Source organism: Carettochelys insculpta, chromosome 12, assembly GCF_033958435.1.
Source record: "Carettochelys insculpta isolate YL-2023 chromosome 12, ASM3395843v1, whole genome shotgun sequence".
Lineage (NCBI taxonomy): Eukaryota > Metazoa > Chordata > Testudines > Carettochelyidae > Carettochelys > Carettochelys insculpta.
In genome coordinates, this window is record NC_134148.1 from 34,439,201 (window position 1) to 34,459,508 (window position 20,308).

General features: G+C 40.7%; 1 protein-coding gene across 1 annotated transcript in view; it reads left to right on the plus strand.

Moving 5' to 3' along the window:
* The window catches only part of MCTP2 (multiple C2 and transmembrane domain containing 2), a 179,711-nt gene that overhangs the window by 65,844 nt on the left and 93,559 nt on the right, over positions 1-20,308 (plus strand). Inside the window, exons 10-11 of the mRNA XM_075006809.1 lie at positions 6,180-6,344; positions 8,799-8,929. Of these exons, the coding sequence (XP_074862910.1) occupies positions 6,180-6,344; positions 8,799-8,929 (296 nt within the window). The remainder of the gene's footprint in view (positions 1-6,179; positions 6,345-8,798; positions 8,930-20,308) is intronic.

Below are 20,308 nucleotides of genomic sequence, written 5' to 3' on the forward strand. Positions count from 1 at the left end.
AATTGCTCTTCCCTTCAGCACGTGGTAGATTGGGACCCCCAGGAAGAATACCACCAAAACACTTCAGTAAAGAGCAGTTATATAATGTGCCTTCCTGGGCACAGGTTTGCAGGTATTTTGGCTTAACCAATCCATTCTGGGGTAATACTGGCTGTCCACAGCTGCAGTCATTCTGTAGAGAGTTAGCCAGAAATTGCTGAATGGAAGATGACAGAAAGTGATGGAATAATTGAAGAGGTCAGCAGTTTAGTTTTTAACTAAAGCTTTTGATATTACTAGGGCCAGTGCTTGATCAAATGTGGCTTGATCTTCCTGCATGTGGGCGCACACACAGCTGTCTCTTGAATCACGCTGGCTTGGAGTCCCAGGACAGAGAGTCAACTATTCCAACTCTAGTCCTTTCACTCCAAAACAGCCAGTTCTGTGTTGCTTTTTTTTTTTTCTTTTTGCTGCATGTTATCACTCTGTTTTAAACACTTTACTTGGAAAAAAAAATGGAGATAAAGCTTTAATTCATGGGGGCAGGTCATTCAGTTCCCAAGGCTCCAGCTAACATCCTAACAATTCTTTTTAAATAAAATTAAGAGATGCCAAAGCCTGATATTGGATTAGTGAATGCAAGATTATTGTGCAAAGGAAAAATAGCTGCAATCCTCTGCTCTATTCTGTTATAGCCACTAGAGGGTAAGAGAGCTTCAGTTCTTCACAGAGAAGACCTAGTTCATGCTCTAGTGTGATCTCTTAAGAAAAGCTTCTGTGGCTATCCAAGGCAGTAAAGAATTTCCCAGAATGTGCTGGAAAAAAATCTGACAAAGCAATATTTCCTAGTTTATTGATTCTGCTACTGCATTAAAACACTAGTACTGTCCATCAATAACCACCTTTAGTTAGGAAACTCTGGTCTGTGGAAATAGTATTGGTGGTTTGTGTCAGAACATAAAGGCTAGAAAGAAAAAATTGTGAGCATGGGGAATATGGATATCTAGGGGAAGGCATGAGAGGTTATGGAAAAATGGCTAGGGCAGTGTGATGCGGTAGAAGAAATGCAGACGGACTGGATGAAGGTACCAGATATATGGGGAGAATGTTATATGCTGGAAACACAAACTCAGTCAGCACTGCCATTTTGATGATTACACTTGTGTTGTTCAAAGAGGAATAACTCCATATAAAATCCATTTGTGCAACGTGGTCCATGATAGAGCTGCATCACACTGATTAAACTAAATGTGTCCCAGAAATCTGCATCTCTAGCATTATCAGGAAAACAAATTTTTGATATTGGGGTAGCATAACTTCTTCTCACACTGAACTAAAGTGAGATTTTATTGTACTTTTCAGACTCTGTTGTTATGCCATAATCTCATATGGATAGAAGGACTTGAAGGGGAAAAGTGAATTTTGTTTTTCAGTCTTAGATTTCTCATCTCTTCTGTACAGTATATCGGAGACAATGATAGCTTATAAGTGGATCTGGTCCCCTAAGTTTTATCTTAGCGCAGATAGCAGATATCATAGTCAAATTAATCTTATTATTACTTTAGTTATCAGTCCATCTTGCAGGTGCCCACTAATATCTCCAAAGGAGCAGTGACTTCACACTGGTGTCCGTAACTACTGCAGGCCCATGTGCAGAGTGTAAAAATATACGTTAATTCTGTTGTTACCATTTTAAATACCCTTCCCCCTCCCCCAATCTTTTTTTTAAATAAAAAATAAATATTACTTTTTAGTACAGAAAATAAAAGATGATACAAATGATGCAAATATTGGCTCTGGGTAGGATGCTGAGATGATGTCAGCTACCGCACAGGGCATGTGAAATCAGCAGGATGCGAGAGGTATCAAAGTGAGTGGCTCGTATATTTGTCAGCATATATTTTCTCTCTGCTCTTGGTGGGGCTGGAGGGGGTCATGTAAAGTAAGTTATTTGGGTGTGAGTACATTGCCGAAGCCATCAAGGTATGTGCACTCAACTCAGGGCCTGTAGCTTAGGATTGGAGTATGGTATGGCTCTGTTTTTGCTATAGCTCACTCCAGTGTGTAAGTTGCTTCTTTGCTCATCAAACTTACATGGCACTGCAGAGGGAAGCATGAACCCTTCCTTTTTAGGAAGTATTCACCATGCTTTGTCTATCTGTAAGAAAAACAAGATGAAGTGCCCCTTTCCTTTCCCCTTTTTGTCAGTGTGCTTAGCCTATAGATAAAATTTGGGGCATGGGGAACTACTATGGTTCATGCTTTGTAGCCTTGTTTCTCTCAGGTGGCTAGACTTTGCACCAAGAGTTCCCTGCATGTTATTTTCATCCTTTTGTACAGATGAATAACCTTTTATTGTTGAACATCTAGGAAGCGAACAAATGGGTTTGCTGAGGGGAGGGGGAGAAAGGAAAGGAAAGGGAGGCAGGTGGGGGGAGTTGACCTGCAGCAGTTTATTCCTAAAACAAGTGATTCAGTTGCCACCTTGATATCTAAAGCTGATTGAATTAATTGGCTGAAAGGCTTGCTCTGGAATAAAGTACTCCTACACCTCTTATCATGGGATAATCCTTCACCCTCCTTTTAGCAGGTGTGTTTGCCTGCCTCATTGTGTTTGGCTCTGTATAGCAATACCCTTTGGGCAGTGGTGCTGCTGTGATCTTTGGACGTTTCAGAGAGCCATAGAAGTCAGTCGCCAAAGGGTCATGTGCCATCACAGCAATCTCATGTCAGTTCAATTGTCTCTTTCATCCTCCTCTCCTTTTTCCCAGAGGGAAACTGCCTCTGCAGAACCGTTTCCCTGCCTAATGAGTAGAGGTCCAGAAACTTGTTTGTTTTTTTTTTATGTTATTTATTTTACAAATTACAGTGGTTCCAATTTCTACTTTGACCTATTCACAGGAATTTGAACACTTTCTGATGTCCTGTCTCATCTTTTTAAATAGAGGAGGCAAAAGATGGGTTCATTTTACGCTTGTCCACCTTCCCATATAATTTAAATAAATGTATGATGGTTTCTTATTTTATTGTTCACCAGCATACAGAGAAGCTTTGACCTTTCCCTACAAGCACTGTTCCCTCTCTAGGGAGGCGGGGTAACCTAGTGGGGAATGGAGGAGCATCTAGAAGGGAGGATGCCTGAGTTGTGTTCCTGACTAGGTCTGCCACTGACTTTGAGCTCATAAGCACATCACTTAATTTTTCTCCACCCATGTCTAAAGTGGACATAATACTTTCCAATCTCATGGAGATGATGCAAGGCTCAATTAACTGACATTGTATAATTCACCTTGAAGCGCACAGGTGACAAGCTTGAAAGAGGGGTTATAATGAATGAAGTTTCATTGGCAAATAAAGTGACATTCGCCTCAGTACAAACTGTCCTCTTCAACACTTTTAAACCAGTGGTGGGAAGTCTGCAGCTCAGATGCTGCATGCGGCCCAGCAGGGGCCTATGTGTGGCCCACAAGGAGTCTGTGTGGCTTACCCATGTCCATACGCAGGGTTGCTAGATTCCTTTGGTTTCCATCCACATAGTTTTTTTTCCGATACCGATATTGCTAAAGTGACACACACGTAAAGCAAGGGCAGGTGAAGTACATGCTGATTGCACACAATGCTGACTGCGAGAGCTATGTGCTCCCTTGGCAGCCAGTCAAAGCACTGCTGCAGTCCAACTGTTACACCCTGCAAATCCTAGGTATGCAAGTACAGTTAGCAAAACTGCCCTATCCAAAAACACTGTCTTGGTTATGACAATCTTGCAGCCCAGTGAGATGGAGGGCCTGTTCACTAGCTTAGATTGCCCATCACTACTTTAAATCTGTGAAAATGATCCACGATTTGATCTAAACTCTTACACACTGGAGTCGGCCTCGGTGCCAACCACCTGCATTGTGGTGGGTAGAGCAGCCTCCTGAGGGCTGTTGAAATAGACAGGGATTGAGCAGAGCTGGCCCACACCAGAAAGGCAAGAAGGTGATTGTGACTATTTATGTTTCTGACTCTTACTCTGCAGGGGATGGATAGCTCAGTGGTTTGAACACTGGCCTGCTAAACCCAGGGCTGTGAGCTGAATCCCTTCAGGGGGCCATTTAGGGATCTGGGGCAAATAGATTAAAAAAAAAAGTCAGGGATGGTGATAGATCCTGCTATCAGCACAGGGGCTGGACTCAATGACCTCTGAAGAACCCTTCCATTTCTATACCTACCTCATATCTCCATATATACATACACTCAAGGGTGGTGGCAAAGCTAAAAGTTTGTCCTTTCAAAGTCATCTACAGGGCCTTATGTGGTCCTTTGCCCTATATTGGCTGTGGCCCAGGTGACTTACATACTGGTTAGGAGGACCATAGACCCAGACTGCTACTACAAAACACTGGGTTGATAAAAACCAGAAAGATTCCATATGAGAGGGCTCAACAAATTTGATTTTAAAATTAAGTGATGATAAGTTTCTTTGTTGCTGAGCCTGGAGACTCTGGCTAAGTGGAAAATTCAGTTTAAAACAAAATGTACTGTGGATAATAAACTTACTCTGTCTGTTTTTAGTGAACTAGCTTCAAAAACCTCTTCCTCCTCCAAGGATGGAGCGGAGGGGGAAGGGAGAGAATTGTTGGACCTAAAACAGCAAGTACATCACATCAAACATGACAGTGTTAAATACTAAAATGTTCCAAGTACGACTGAGATAGATAAAGGCTTTGATGGGAAGTGGATATTTCCCAGGGACATTACAAGCAATAATCCAGATGTTATGGTGTAATGCAACGAGTGTCCATGGATAGATCGGGAGCTCAAGCCAAGCAGTGCCTGCTGTAGGCCTTAGCCCTCCACTCCCATGCTGTTCTGCCATATGGAAGCAATCTCTAGGCCCCTTTAATAGCCAGCTTTGGATTCCATTTTCACAGGGCTCGTAGAGCTAAGTGGAGCTGTTTTATGGACAAGTTAGATAGAAGCCTTTCCAAGATAAACATCCAATTCAAAATTAGGACATACCAAGCCACAAAATTATTTTAGGGCGTATTTCATGGAAGCACTGCCATTTTTCTTAGGCAGTTGCCAGACTGTAGGATGCCCTTTGATCCCTTGTGGACATTACTCCCTTTTTTATAAAAAGGATTTTGAAATAGTTGCAGTGTTTAGGGAGGAATATATCTGCCGGGACTTTGAAGTATGTCCATGGGAACAGTCATGCTTTAGCTTTTTGGCCTACAAGATGAACTTTAAAAAATTGCATTGCAGCTGGATTTATGAATCAAAATCTCATTTTCTTTTTAAAGGTAGGAATTTTTGTTCAGTGTGCCAGGAAAGACAAACAGTGTATTTAAATAGAAGTATATTAATATGCATGTGGATTCAAACATTGGGTATTTTAGCCAGTAAAGAGCAAGTTAAAATGTGTGTATGTGCCTCCCATGATTTAAGGATTTTGTTACTGGATAATTCTTCCTTAAAATGGTATTCCCAAGCCTGATGTGCTCTTGCAATCTTATTTAGTCACATCATTTCTTATTTGTTTCTTAAAGCTAACATATCCTGTTTTCATGTGATTAATGAAAGCTCTTCCTCCCTTTTGGACCAAATCTGTCACAAATGAAGCACAGCAGCATGGCGTGTTAAAAAGTATTGCGTGGCAATAAAATATGGCATGAATTACAGTGAGAAGAAAGGAAAAGCTTTACGTTTCCAGATTTCTCTGCTACTCTCCAAAAATAAAGGCCCATTTAGTTATTTCTATTTTCAATAAAATATTGCCAGTAATATACTGTTATGTGTCATGGAATGATGAAATAAATATGGTGTAGTTGCTGTATAACCACTAGGTAAGTCAGTGGGCACCACTATTTTTGATTGACCAGCTCAAATTCAGGTAACAAAAATATGAAAGACAAACAAAGAGATATATGTGCATAGTAGGAGAACGGTGGTCTGGTGATTTGAACACCAGCCTGTGAATCAGGAAAACCCATGGTCTGTTCCTACCTCTGCCAGTCTTTCTGGGTGACCTTGGGCAAATCACTCAGAATGGTCTATCTCAGGTCATCATCAATGAGAAAGGAGATACTAGAACTTCAGTACTTCCAGAGCCAATGTGAATATACCATAGAGTTGTGGCACCTGGTGAAAGCGAGGCCATATATGCACCTCAAAGATGTATCTAATAGTATTTTCATAAAGTCAACTTGTTTTTTCAGTCAAGTTTCGCACGAAATATGCGACTATCGGATTCCATGCGAAAGAACGAGCTATGGAATGGAATTGTGACCATCACTTTATTGGAAGGGAAGAATATCCCAGGAGGGGGTATGACACAGGTTTTTGTCCTATTGAAACTTGGAGATCAAATATATAAGAGTAAGGTAAGTATTGGCAACTTCTGTAAGTGTAGAGTCTCAGAAGGATAGCTGGGCTATATTATTATGTGTCTGTAAAAACAAGGAGTCCTGTAGCACCTTAAAGGCTAATGGATTTATAACGGCATAGGCTTTAATGAATAAAGTGTGTTTTCTTCATGAAAGCTTATGCCCTAATAACTCCATTGGTCTCTAAGGAGCTACAGGACTGCTGGTTGTTTCTATACATGTGCAAGTTGGGCAAATAAAGGGTCCTTTTTTTTTTTTTTCTTTACACCATTAGGACACTTTATTCTGTGGAGTAATTGCTGAGTTATAGCAGCGTGAGTGAGATCAAAACAGGTAATTGCCCCCCCCACTCATGCATCTAATGAAGCGGCTCTTTGCCCACAAAAGCTTATGCTCCAAAATATCTGTTCATCTATAAGGTGCCACAAGACTTCTTGTTCTCAATTTTTTTTAATGTTGCTTTTGCTCATATGTACATTTATTTGAAGAATAAGAAATAGAGAATACTTTGTGCCCATTCATGTTTAGACAGGTTGCACCCCCCCAATACTGGGATTCTCTGGTCTTGCAGAGTGCCCTGGGTTAGTTGGAGGGAGAACCAGGTGGAGCCCAGTGCTGCGGGGGGGGCACACCTGGCACGTACGAGACCATCCAGCAGCCTGGCACCGCATTTGGCAATTTGACCAGGGCTGGAGCAGGCCTCCACGGGGCTTGGGGCTGTGTCTGGCAACATGGCCAGGGCCGGCGCCAGCCTCCGTGGGGATGGGGCCATGTCTGGCAGACCAGCCAAGTGATTGTGGCTGCAGCCAGGGGTGGCCGGGGCTGGTGTTTGCCCAGCTGGAGCCATGGCTTGACTGGAGTAAAGGTCCTGGGACTGCAGGGAGGGGCAACACAGAAGGGTGAAGCAAAGATGGCAACAGGGAGGGGCTGGGGGGTGCGGAGGCAGGGGACCTCCCCTCATCTGTAAATTTCCCTTATTTGGGACCAGTCAGATCCTCACAGTGATAGATGCACAGCACTAATATAAAATGAAGCAGGACTCTTGCATAATGCATGGTTTTGTTCTCTGCCAATACAGAAGTCATTTTGTAATGTTAAGTGTGCTGTATAGGACAGATCCTAAAATCTGTGCATTGACATTTTAAAATGGACTTAAAGAACTTACTGATGCAATATTTAAAAAGAACCTTGGAAATTTCCAGTGTTGCTGCTCAGAGCTAGTTCTTCATTCTGTTCTTCATTGAGCCAGGCCAGAGTTCATGTTTACTTGCACCCTGTACTGCTTTCCTGTGGTCCACAGACTGTAGTTTCACCCTTTCATTCTAAAGATGGGGAGGGAAATTGGTTGGTGGGGTAGGGGAAGAGGAGAGTTCAATTACAAACAAACCCCTCTAAATAAAAAATAAAAAAATAAAAAAGGCATATTCTAGACTGGGTTACAGGGCCTTCTAATTCTAGATGCATGCAAGTCGTGATGATATGGCATCAGAGATTCCACAAGTGTGGTTGTTTTTGTTTTAAAACAAATTATAAATAATTCTAAGCAAAGGGGAAGAGAGCATGACACTGTTTCATGAGCAGAAAAGTTTTAAAAAGTAATAAACAGATCTGTTAGTCTTCATAGTTGAGATGCTTTATCTCCTTTTCAAATGCACTTTAATGTTTACTCTAAGGCAGTAAAAATATTAAAATTGAAAATGTTTCACATCCTTTTATGGGAATTATTTAACTTACCTTTATTGAATCACACAGCATACAAACATAGACAAAAATGAAGAGACCATAGCAGTGAAACAGCTAATCCAATCTCCTGTCTCTTGTAATGGTCAAGACACATATAGAAGGACTGCAGGTGTACTTCCAATATAATCTAATATATTGTGTATTGCAAGAGATATTAAGGTCCTCATTCTGCATACACTCAGGTTCCTGCATAAACTTATGTACATGAATAGTTCTCACTGAACACAATGGAACCATTTGCACACATGAAGTTACCCGTGTGTATAAATATTTGCAAAATCAGGTCTTAACTGTTCATTCCTACATCTGCTAAGGTCCTATGTTTTAACATAAAAGAATGAAACCCTGGGACCGGATTCTGATCTCATTTAAACCTGTTCAACTTCATTGACTTCCAAGTGCTTGCCAATAAAAGTGGCATTGAACCAGGCCCGTGGTCCATTTAAACTGGAGGTGGTGGTTCTACTTCCCTGTATGAGCATTTCTCTTGCCACATTTTCACATACTGCTTTTCTATTTGTCACTATGGGGTAGAAAAGACTTAAATAAAATGCAGATCTGCATGATAGGCTGCAGAGCCTAGCTGGGGTCTGGGTATCTGATGCCCCAACCTCTGGCCTGGTCCTTGTAGATGACATTGATATATGCATAACTGTGGAAATAAGTGTCATTTGAGAGAAGTAAATATTATAACTACATGTTTTCTAGACACTGTGTAAGAGTGCAAATCCTCAGTGGAGGGAACAGATTGATTTTCACTACTTCTCTGACAGGAAGGATATGTTGGACATTGAGGTCTGGGGAGAAGATAACAAAAAGCACGAAGAGCTTTTGGGAATGTAAGTTTTTAAAGTGTGGATGGTGATGTGATGGTATGTTTTTTTAAATGAAATGTTAGCAACTTAACTCGCACTGTATTGTCCATAGTAGCATTATATTTTGGTTTACATTATTCTAGCAGTTCCCAGATGCTGTTCTGAAGGTGTAATATAAATACCTACATGTGTTTTGTGTTCTAACATACCATGCTGGCTTCTTGAGCAGAGTTTGTGACTCATTTTGTTTCACAAATTCATTGTTGTCTGGGTCATCTAGTCTGCATGTGGCCAATACAGGGTTGTTGCCCAACCTCCCCCACTCCCCTCCCACCACCATGGACTGTTCTCAAAGATTTTTTTTCCAGGTTTGCTTTAAATTTCACAAGTAATGGGGCATGCCTCAAGTTTGATAATATTTTTTTTTCTTTTAAGGATTAGTATTTGAGCTTTTCTTGTTTTCATAATAGGGAAGTGTGTGTCCTGTCTCTTTGTACTCTAGTCCCCTTCTGTTCCTAGTAGACTAGAGGTCTCATGATCTTTGGTAACCCAGGTAATAAATTCCTCCTTATTGTCTTCTCCCTCACTAGACCTTGAAATGTCACCACTTAGTCCCTCATGCTGAAATTGGATCTGCACAGATGGACGCATGCAGCTGCCTGAAATCCAGCATGGGTCTGCCTGTGCATATCCAATTACAGGATCAGTGGTGTCGTGCAGTAGTTTGAGGTGATCAGCAGATATTGCTGACATTGGTTGACTTCTATCTTGTATAAATACACAAAGATCACACAGCATTTGAAAACTTATAATATCTGCTTTAAGAGGAGATATCACACGGAGTTGTCAGTGGAGCCGTTATCATAGAAACGGGATAAACAATGACACCACCAACATATTATGATGAGCACTTTGAAATACAGGTTGAACTTCTCTAATTCAGAACTTAGTCATCTGGCAAACTCTGTAATCCAGCATTATTTTAGTTTGCCGGATGTGGGTGTGGCCAAGTTTCTCTTGGTCCTATAAAGTTTGTTTCGAGCCATCAGTCCTGGCTTTGTGTTCTGTGCTATTACTTAGCTGTAATTTAACTCTAGATGTCTTATAAGAACCTAGTAAGCAGTGGAAGATTTGTTAATGAGCAAGAAAATATTGACCTCCTGTTGTCCGGCAAATTCTCTTATCCAGCACCGGTCAGGTCCCGAGGATGCTAGATGAGAGAGTTTCAACCTGTGTGTGTGTGTGTGTTTGTGAGTTTAATGGTTGAAAAGCATGATAACAATCATCTAAAGATTAAAATAAAATCTGATAACAACTGTTTACAGGTATCATTGAAATGTCATAGCACTCGTGACCAATATTCCCTTTTTTTCCATCCAGGCATGGAATAAATTTTGCTATGTTCATTAAGGCATGTGTGGATGGGCACACCAATAAAAACACATACTGACAGCTCTGGAGGGCTTTGGGCACTGCACTAATCAGCTAAAAGGAATTTAAATTTCTCCTGGGCAGCTGCCCAAGCACTCAGTTTACAGCGAACACTGCTGGTGACATGTTTACATCATCATCATCATGTTTCATAACTATGATTTCTGTCAAGAGTGTCTTCCTTACCACAATCTCCACTGCATTCTGTGTGGGGAAGATAGTGCTGAAAACAAAGGTCACTGAGTAGTGACTTCTGGTGCAATCACAGAAGGAGCTCAGATATCACCTGGCCCTTGAAGAACATGGAAAATATTTAATCAGTATTTTCCCTCCACATTGCAAAGGTGAACCAATATCTGCTTTACTTATAAGCAAAGACATCCAGTTCTTTGTCAAGATGCTTTCTTTTTCTTTTCTTTTCTTTTTTTTAAAACATACTTGTCAAAACTCTTCTTGTGTGGTGTGAGTTTGGCTATTGACTTGTCTTTTGTGATGGCTAGATTGAGGTGCAAGCCTTTCAGGTCTTTGTATGTCTCTGTTTCTCTCTCACTCTGGTCATTCAGCACTGCTACCAACTTCATTGCTGCCAAAATTGTAGTTTGTCTGTCACTCTCTCCCATTTGGCAAGATCTCTGAAGCGATACACTCTGTTGGTGAAAACAACATTTAGCTGATTTTTTTTTTCCCCAATACCAAGTAGGGGTGACGCAGAATCCAGTCATTTGAATTCATGGATAATGGGCAATCTATTGCGGAGCCGTGAGTGAATGCATCCAAAATTGTATGTACAGGCAAGAGGTGACACATCAGTTGTGGGGATAAGATGTGGATTGAAATAGGCACCCTTGTCTATGTGTTCCGTTTCTGGAAAGTAGTGAACATCAAGGATCAAAACATCTGTGTCAATTGACCTAATTATTACGGCTTCCTTTGACCCCCAAGAACCTGAAAAGCCATATAGCAAAAGCATCCTTGTCTCTGCTTCCTCTAGAATCATATACAAGTCTTGGGCTCCTATAGCACTTTTCCCTGTGGTGGGCTTTGCTACATCATCTTTACTAATTCGTGGCTGGAAAAGCCTCCAGCAGAAAGCATATTTAGATAGAAGGTACTTCTACACTCTCAGGCGAACTTTGAACCATCTCTTCGCAGTGAATGACAAGAAGTTGTTTCTGGATGCCATGTTCAGAATTTTTTTCCCATGGAGGCACAAAGCACCCAACAATCAGCTGGTGTTTCTTGTACCCAACCTTAGATCCTGACTGGTACTGTCTTTCGACAGTTTCACAGAGGCACTGTTATATCTGTCGAAGACTTCTGTTACAGAAATGGCTGTGTTAAATCCATTAAGGACCTGCCTCTTATATTTAGCAACCACTTCATTGTACACGTGGAATTTATTTCCAACCATCGTTTGTATGACAGCCAGGGCATCTTTGATATATGCTGGTTTCTGTGTTGCATGCTGTTAGCTCATGGATTCTTTCACGTTGAACTTCCAGCTGATGTCCTAATCCAGCTTTCTCTGTTCTTCTTATTGCTCCATCAACATGGAGAACAGACATAGGCCCGTATTGGAGGGGTAGCCGTGTTAGTCTGGATCTGTAACAGCAACGAAGGGTCCTGTGGCACTTTATAGACTAACAGAAAAGTTTTGAGCATGAGCTTTTGTGAGCACAGACTCTGAAGTCTGATGAAGGATCTGATGAAGTGAGTCTGTGCTCACGAAAGCTCATGCTCAGAACTTTTCTGTTAGTCTATAAGGTGCCACAGGACCCTTCGTTGCAGACATAGGCACATGTGCTATATAAACAGTTGCCACTGAAACATCTATTCTCGCCAAAGACAGGGCTCTGTGGAAAACAATTTCCGGACTGATAACTGCTGTGACTGTCCTCCTCTTGCCAGACTTAAATTTGGTCTTCATGGGTATATCAGCAAACATTTTGATGTCTGATTTCTGGACTGGGTTGAAGAAGCCACGTCTCATGAGGATCGAACTCACCTCTCTAATTTGGTATATTGCAAAATGCTGATATCTGCCATTTTGGCCACATGTAAATGGCTTCACCATTCCTGGAAAAAATGCTTGCGCACACAAAATCAATTAATAATTTTAATACCTTATCTTTTGGTATTTTTGACCTATTAACATCATGCTAAGGCACTGAAATTAACTTAAGTGGTAAAAAATTGCAGTCATAGTCCTGTTGCAGTGATGCAGGAACTGAGCAAAAATAACTTTCTTATGTTGGGTACCTGTATATAAATTCACATACATGCTTATGGCATTACCTGACGGCTTCACACCATACATGCAAAAATATGCTTTTAAATGATACATGATGTGAGCATGTGTTGTGTGAGTATCTTAAACACCCAAAAAGTGGCTCTTTTTGGAGAGCAGCTGCATACTTATTTCTTTCAGTGCAGAGACTCTGGCTTGAATTGTGTTCAGTTTAGCATGTTTTGGGGCATTCATTGGATAATAAGTAGTAGGGGTACTGTGTGCAGATGTGGTTTCCTCACCTCAAAAAAGATATATTGGCATTAGAAAAGGTTCAGAAAAGGGTGACTAAGATGATTAGGGGTTTGGAACGGGTCCCATATGGGGAGAGGCTAAAGAGACTGGGACTTTTCAGTCTGGAAAAGAGGCAATTGAGGGACGATATGATAGAGGTATATAAAATCATGAATGGTGTGGAGAAAGTGAATATAGAAAAATGATTTACCTTTTCCCATAATACAAGAACTAGGGGACACCAAATGAAATTGATGGGTAGTAGGTTCAAAACTAATAAAAGGAAATTTTTTTCACACAGCACACAGTCAACCTGTGGAACTCCTTGCCTGAGGAGGCTGTGAAGGCCAGGACTCTATTAGGGTTTAAAAAAGAGCTCGATAAATTTTTGCAGGTTAGGTCCATAAATGGCTATTAGCCAGGGGTGAAGTGTGGTGCCCTAGCCTTCAGTACAAGGGCAGGAGATGGATGGCAGGAGATAAATCACTTGATCATTTTCTTCTGTTCTCCTTCTCTGGGGCACCTGGCATTGGCCACTGTCGGCAGACGGGATACTGGGCTGGATGGACCTTTGGTCTGACCCAGTATGGCCATTCTTATGTTCTTATGTTTTCAAATAATTTGAAACTCTTCACCAAATGCATTGATGCCCTCTGGCCATACAAATATTTGTGGTTTCCCAGAACAGGAAATGCTTTCTGCTGAATACTTTTGCTTATCACATGGACAAATATTTGCAGAGGAATTTGTTTCTCTTGCAAGGAATATGTGCTCATTACTTTTGATATTTTTGTTCCTAGTTAGGAAACAGGCCACACATGCTGATATAGCTGGCCTCAGTCCTCTTAATGCTGAAAGGATTCTTCTTCTCTTGGTTTTCTTTTATCATCGAGGGGGAAAAAAGACCTAAGTAGCTTTTCAGCAGGTGGAGTTCACCATTTGTTGTGTCAAGAATTCATCAGTGAAATGATTTTGCAAAGCAACATTTGAAAAGATATCAGCATTAGAAAATAAAATATGTATGGTCTAAAGGTTTTGTTAATATTTTTATCATTATTTACGGGAAGAAACATCTCTTGTTTTCCCAAGTGTGGAGAAATATGCTGCATGACAATGTACAGAAAGTGTAGAGAGAAAATTTACAATGGAGAGTTTAGCAAGGGGGGGTTGAAGCATAAGTAAGGACTGATCTGGATGTGTAAAACAAGCCTTATTCACACAGTATAGAAACACCTGGCTCTCAGGTAATACAATATTATTTTTTTTAATTATTAAACAGTTTGTATATAGTTCTAATATAACCCCTCCCCCCAGTTCTATAGAGCAGAGCATTAGGAGGTACCATGTGGTTTTGTTTCAATGATTCACATGCCATTATGGGTTCTTCTTGGCTCTTGTAGTCATAATAAAGAAAAAAAATATGGATAAAATTTTACCCTGTGTTGAACCTGTGCAACCTCCCTTATCTTCAAATTCTGTTCTCTCCACTGTGCAACCCAAATATCTCCACTAACACTGCACACTTGTGAGCAAGGGCAGGATCTGGCTTTGCAATAGGAACTTAGTTAAGAGCTCTGTTGCTAACGAACAAGCTAGAATAGAATCCCCTTTGCTCTCTGAGCCAGATTGGCTATGCTGTACTAATAGGTGCTAACAAACAAACAAAACAAAATATGCTTTAACACTAAAGCAGCCATGGTAAATCCTGAACTTGCAGAATTCAATGTTAAAACTTCCAGTGATTTCTACACAGCCAGGATTGAACATAAGGGAGTGGTTTTCCTCAGTAAGAAGGTGTCATTTCTACACAGCCATTCTTCTAGACACAACTGGGTTTTCAGGTGCAATAATATTCTTGACTGCAAGCACTGTGGCTCCATTGGAGTCCGTAAGGTGGTAACCTTAGCCTTACTGTAACATCTAAGGGTAGAGAATAGGTGGGCTTCTACTTTTCTTTTCCTGTCTTTCCTGCGGAGTTCTTTTTTTCCTTTCATAAGTCAAAAACTTTGAATATGCAGACGCTACTGAGCTGAGATGTACATAAGAACATAAGAATGGCCATACTGGGTCAGACCAAAGGTCCATCCAGCCCAGTATCCCGTCTGCCGACAGTGGCCAATGCCAGGTGCCCCAGAGAAGGAGAACAGAAGACAATGATCAAGTGATTTATCTCCTGCCATCCATCTCCTGCCCTTGTACTGAAGGCTAGGGCACCATACTTTACCCCTGGCTAATAACCATTTATGGACCTAACCTGCAAAAATTTATCGAGTTCTTTTTTAAACCCTAATAGAGCCCTGGCCTTCACAGCCTCCTCCGGCAAGGAGTTCCACAGGTTGACTGTGCGCTGTGTGAAGAAAAATTTCCTATTATTAGTTTTGAACCTACTACCCATCAATTTCATTTGGTGTCCCCTAGTTCTTGTATTATGGGAAAAGGTAAATAATTTTTCTATGTTCACTTTCTCCACACCATTCATGATTTTATATACCTCTATCATATCACCCCTCAATCGCCTCTTTTCCAGACTGAAAAGTCCTTATCTCTCTAGCCTCTCCCCATATGGGACCCGTTCCAAACCCCTAATCATCTTAGTCGCCCTTTTCTGAACCTTTTCTAATGCCAATATCTCTTTTTTGAGGTGAGGAGACCACATCTGCACGCAGTACTCAAGATGTGGGCGTACCATAGTTTTATATAGGGGAAGTATGATATCTTTTGTCTTATTATCTATCCCTTTTTTAATAATTCCTAACATCCTATTTGCTTTACTAACTGCCGCTGCACACTGCGTGGATGTCTTCAGAGAACTATCCACTATAACTCCAAGATCCCTTTCCTGATCTGTCGTAGCTAAATTTGACCCCATCATGTTGTACGTGTAATTTGGGTTATTTTTTCCAATGTGCATTACCTTACACTTACCCACATTAAATTTCATTTGCCATTTTGCTGCCCAGTCCCTCAGTTTGCTGAGATCTTTTTGTAGTTCCTCACAATCCCTTTTGGTTTTGACTGTCCTGAAGAACTTGGTGTCATCTGCAAACTTTGCCACCTCATTGCTTACCTCATTTTCTAGATCATTGATGAACAAGTTGAACAGGATCGGTCCCAGGACTGACCCCTGGGGAACACCACTAGTTACCCCCCTCCATTGTGAAAATTTACCATTTATTCCAACCCTTTGTTTTCTGTCTTTTAACCAATTCCCGATCCATGAAAGGATCTTTCCTCCTATCCCATGACCGCCTAATTTACATAAAAGCCTTTGGTGTGGGACCGTGTCAAAGGCTTTCTAGAAATCTAGGTATATTATGTCCACTGGGTGCCCCTTGTCCGCATGTTTATTAACCCCTTCAAAGAATTCTAATAGATTAGTTAGACACGACTTCCCTCTGCAGAAACCATGCTGACTTTTGCCCAACAATTCGTGCTCTTCTACGTGCCTTGCAATTTTATTCTTTACTATTGTTTCTACTAATTTGCCTGGTACTGATGTTAGACTTATCGATCTATAATTGCCAGGGTCTCCTCTGGAGCCTTTTTTAAATATTGGCGTTATATTGGCCGTCTTCCAGTCATTGGGTACTGAAGCGGATTTAAAGGATAGGTTACAAACCACTGTTAATAACGCCGCAATTTCACATTTGAGTTCTTTCAGAACCCTTGGGTGAATACCGTCTGGTCCTGGAGACTTGTTACTATTCAGCTTATCACGTATGAGAGCATGTGCACAAAGCAGAATACCAGGCCTTCCACGTAGATGTCATGGTATTGTACAAGCTTAGACTTGTCCACTAATCTTCTCCCCCCAACCCTGCCCCATCTCTAGCAAAATAATCTAGGGTCTTGGTCAAATTATGTGTTGGATTATTAGATTCTGCCTGCCTAATTCCCATTACAGTTCCACTCAGTATGTAAAGTGGGGTGGAAACTATTACAAGTGGCATGTAGCTGAGCTTCCAGAACACAACACAGAGGTGGCTGACTTCAGTGGTGAATGAAATGGCTCCTTCTATTTGGTCTGTTGGCAACATTTGTAGCTGTTGAGATAAAAGGCAAACTTTAAGCATAAGATGATGCTGATGGGTTAATAAAGCAAGACATTCATGTTTGCAGAATCTGTCTTGGCTGAATGAAATTGCTTATGCCAAATTTGAAGAGAATGTTTCCGCATTAAGGAATTCACTTTGAGAGATGGAGACTGTAAAATGTTGATTTTACACAAATTTAGTTCGAGGAATAGGGTTTAGGAAAATTGCTAGACTTAAGGCAAGATCATTATAAGCCATTAAATAAGAGAGCAAGTGTGACATCTTTATGAGGAATGCCTCTGGCAAGCACCAGTAGTATCTCTGCACCAAGAAACAATCCAATTATACAGCAATGCAATAGTTACTGAGTAGTAAGGCTGTTACATTGAGAGTTTCAGTCCAACTCTGAATTTCACCAAGCTATAGGAAGAGTTCAAAATACCTCTTTTTAGAGTGAATGAAAGCGAAACCTACCTCCTAATACTGCCAGACCTTGTAGAGTTTGAGATCCCTATCCAAATATTGAAACTCATGTTTTAATAATATTTTCTTTTACTTTTGAGATTACTGATTATAGTCTAGTTACGTTCTGATTGCCTGCAGTATAAAATATTAACATAAATTGTAGTGGCAAGTGAAAGGTTAAGATTGATTTGCAGTGATAAAAAAATGTCTGCTTGTGATGATAAAACACCACCCCCCCAAATTAACAGGGAACTCAAACGATAAAACTGCAAAATTAGTGGAAACAAAAAGGGGCAAAGAACTGAATGATGCCAAAGCAGGCAGACAACAAATAAACCAGCAGGATAACCTTTAAGACATGTTACAATCTGTTTCAACCACGAGACCTTCATGAGAGACCTTGAGGTGGGAAAAAGAGTCTAGAGAAATGGGATACATGCATATAATGTGTAGCATGGGGTGGGGGGGGTGCATATTTGTGTGATAACTGCCACCTAACCAACATACCAGGAACTGAAACAGTGACCTCCTTAGCTAAACACATCATTTTCTACACCTAGAATTAAAGCCAGAGTCCATAAAAATCTCAGATTGTGTGTGGATAGGGAACGGGAAAGGGAGATGTGAAGAACAATGCATAAAACATGCTGACCATGAGGTTACATCTGTATTTCTACCTAACATATATAGAGGTGTAGTAATTTTGTGGGGGAGGGGTTAGACAGTAGGTTTTAGACAGGTGATTAGAGCCAAGTTCTGAACTAAGAAACAGGCAAGTGTAAATTGAGGGAAGGAGGCAAATAAAACATGAGTTTGCCACTCTACATGAATGTTGTATTAGGGACTTAGCTCAAGGGGTTCACCTAAAAAGTATGTGGGTTGAGTAATTTGCTCAAAGTTTGAACTATAAGCAAGCAATTGAATTACCTAGTATTACTTCATGTGGTGATTCCTCCAAAATTTTTATACTGCTGCTCATCATGGACATATCTGAATATCTTCCATGTCAAATCAATAGTAATGGTGAAACACCACTCACATGTGTAACATAAGAAAGAAAAAAAAATGGCTTCCAGCATGTCAGGGAAGTTATTTGAAAGTAACTGGACCGGAGTAGCAGTAGTCAAGAGCTGATGGCTGATGTAGAAATTACTACAGTCATCTGTTAAACTCAATTTCTGATTAATTTTTCAATAATTTTTGCAGTCTTATCAGTTAAACGACTCAAATGAATCATAATAAGTGTACTAATTCGCTAAGAATTTTGCCGCTTGCCAGTGCAGATGTGGAGCCTGTTTGCAATTTCTAAGGGAAAAGTGTATCACATATAGACAAGGCATAACAGCAACTTGAGTGAACACAGATGTTTTGAGTCAGTTATTTCTTATGGAGTTGAGGAAACAATGCATACATTCTTTCCCCTCCTCTTTCTCTTCCATATCTTCCCCTCTCCATATCCTTGCACTTAGTCTTATCTTTGACCTTTTGTAGATACTAATTTTTGAATGGGTGAAAACGGTTAACCAGAACCAAAGCGAACTAGAGATCAACTTAACTCTGCTTTTATGACACAGATTTCTGATGAAATTGTCTGTGTAGGAGGGACACTTTTCTCTCAAACTGCTGCCTTCCCTTCTCTCCCCCAACCCCCCATTTATTATACACAGCACCTCATGTTATGATTTCTAAGAGAGATTGGAGAAAAAGCAGTATCAGATTTTTTTTTCCTTAATTTTGCTTTGGGTATTTGGCAACGTTCTGCCTACACTACTGAATGAAGACTGAAACTGAGCTTATATAGGAGACTTGTAAGCTGGATAGACTGAGAAGAAACCAGAAAACATGGCAAAGGTGATATTGATCTGGATTTAAGTGTTAAGAGTTGAGGAGACTGTCTTATTGTTTCTCCTCCCCAACCCCTTCACCTTCCAGGACACAAGGTGTAGTAAAGAGCATTAAGTACAATCTCTCGCATTGGGAAAATGGGTTGGAATTGTACTTTCTATAGCGTAGGAAGCTTTGGTGCTCTTTTCTTGGTTATCTTGTTTCCTCTTCCATAGCACTTGAGTGCAATCAATACAAATAAACTTACAACTACTTGTGTGTTTAACAGAGTTCATCCAAGTGAGAGGCGTGTCCGTTGATTTGAGGCATTAGAATCTTAGACAAATAAACAATGCAGAACAAGTGAATGGCTTACATGCTCATCACACCAGTGACTTTTACTTCATAGGTTAGATTTGTCTGTGTGTTAATTTAAATGTATTTGGGAGGTTTTTCCAAACACTCACAGAAAAGAGGCTGTTAAAGAGCGGAAAGCATGCAATTTATAGCAGATGGATAGAAACCACTCCAGCTCTACAACTGGAATGGGATCAATCAGGAGCAGTGCACGCACCATTTACCCAGAAGAAACCCCCCTAGGGGACCCCTGTGGAATTTTTGCCTATTAAGACAACACCTTAACAAGTTTTGTTTAAATAAAAACTTGTCGGCAGGCATTAAGTGGAGTGAGAACTCTCTCGATCAGCCATCCCACATCCGCTGGAGAAATGTGACTCCCCATATACCATGGAAATAAAGCTTCTCCTTCCTGTTTTTTGCCCGCCCCCCGCCTTTTTTTTTAAAAAAAACCGCAAACTTTTGTTCACCTTATTTTTAAATGCCAAAACTAATAGAGGTTCCTGAAAGTTCCACTCCATTTACTGGACTTCCAAATAGAAGGCAGTTAGCCACACTAGGTGGATAGATTTTGTCACATTTGACCATTTGCTTCCAGGCTCTCCAGCAAACTCTCTTTTGCTTACCTCAACCTGGTCTCTTGTTTTTGTGTGTCTCATTAACATGGGCTTTCTTTTTTCTCTTTTCCCTCAAAAGTGTCAGAGACTATAACAACATGCATTATGAGCTGGCAGGATACCTGCAAGACACACTGCCCCTCTGGGAAATATA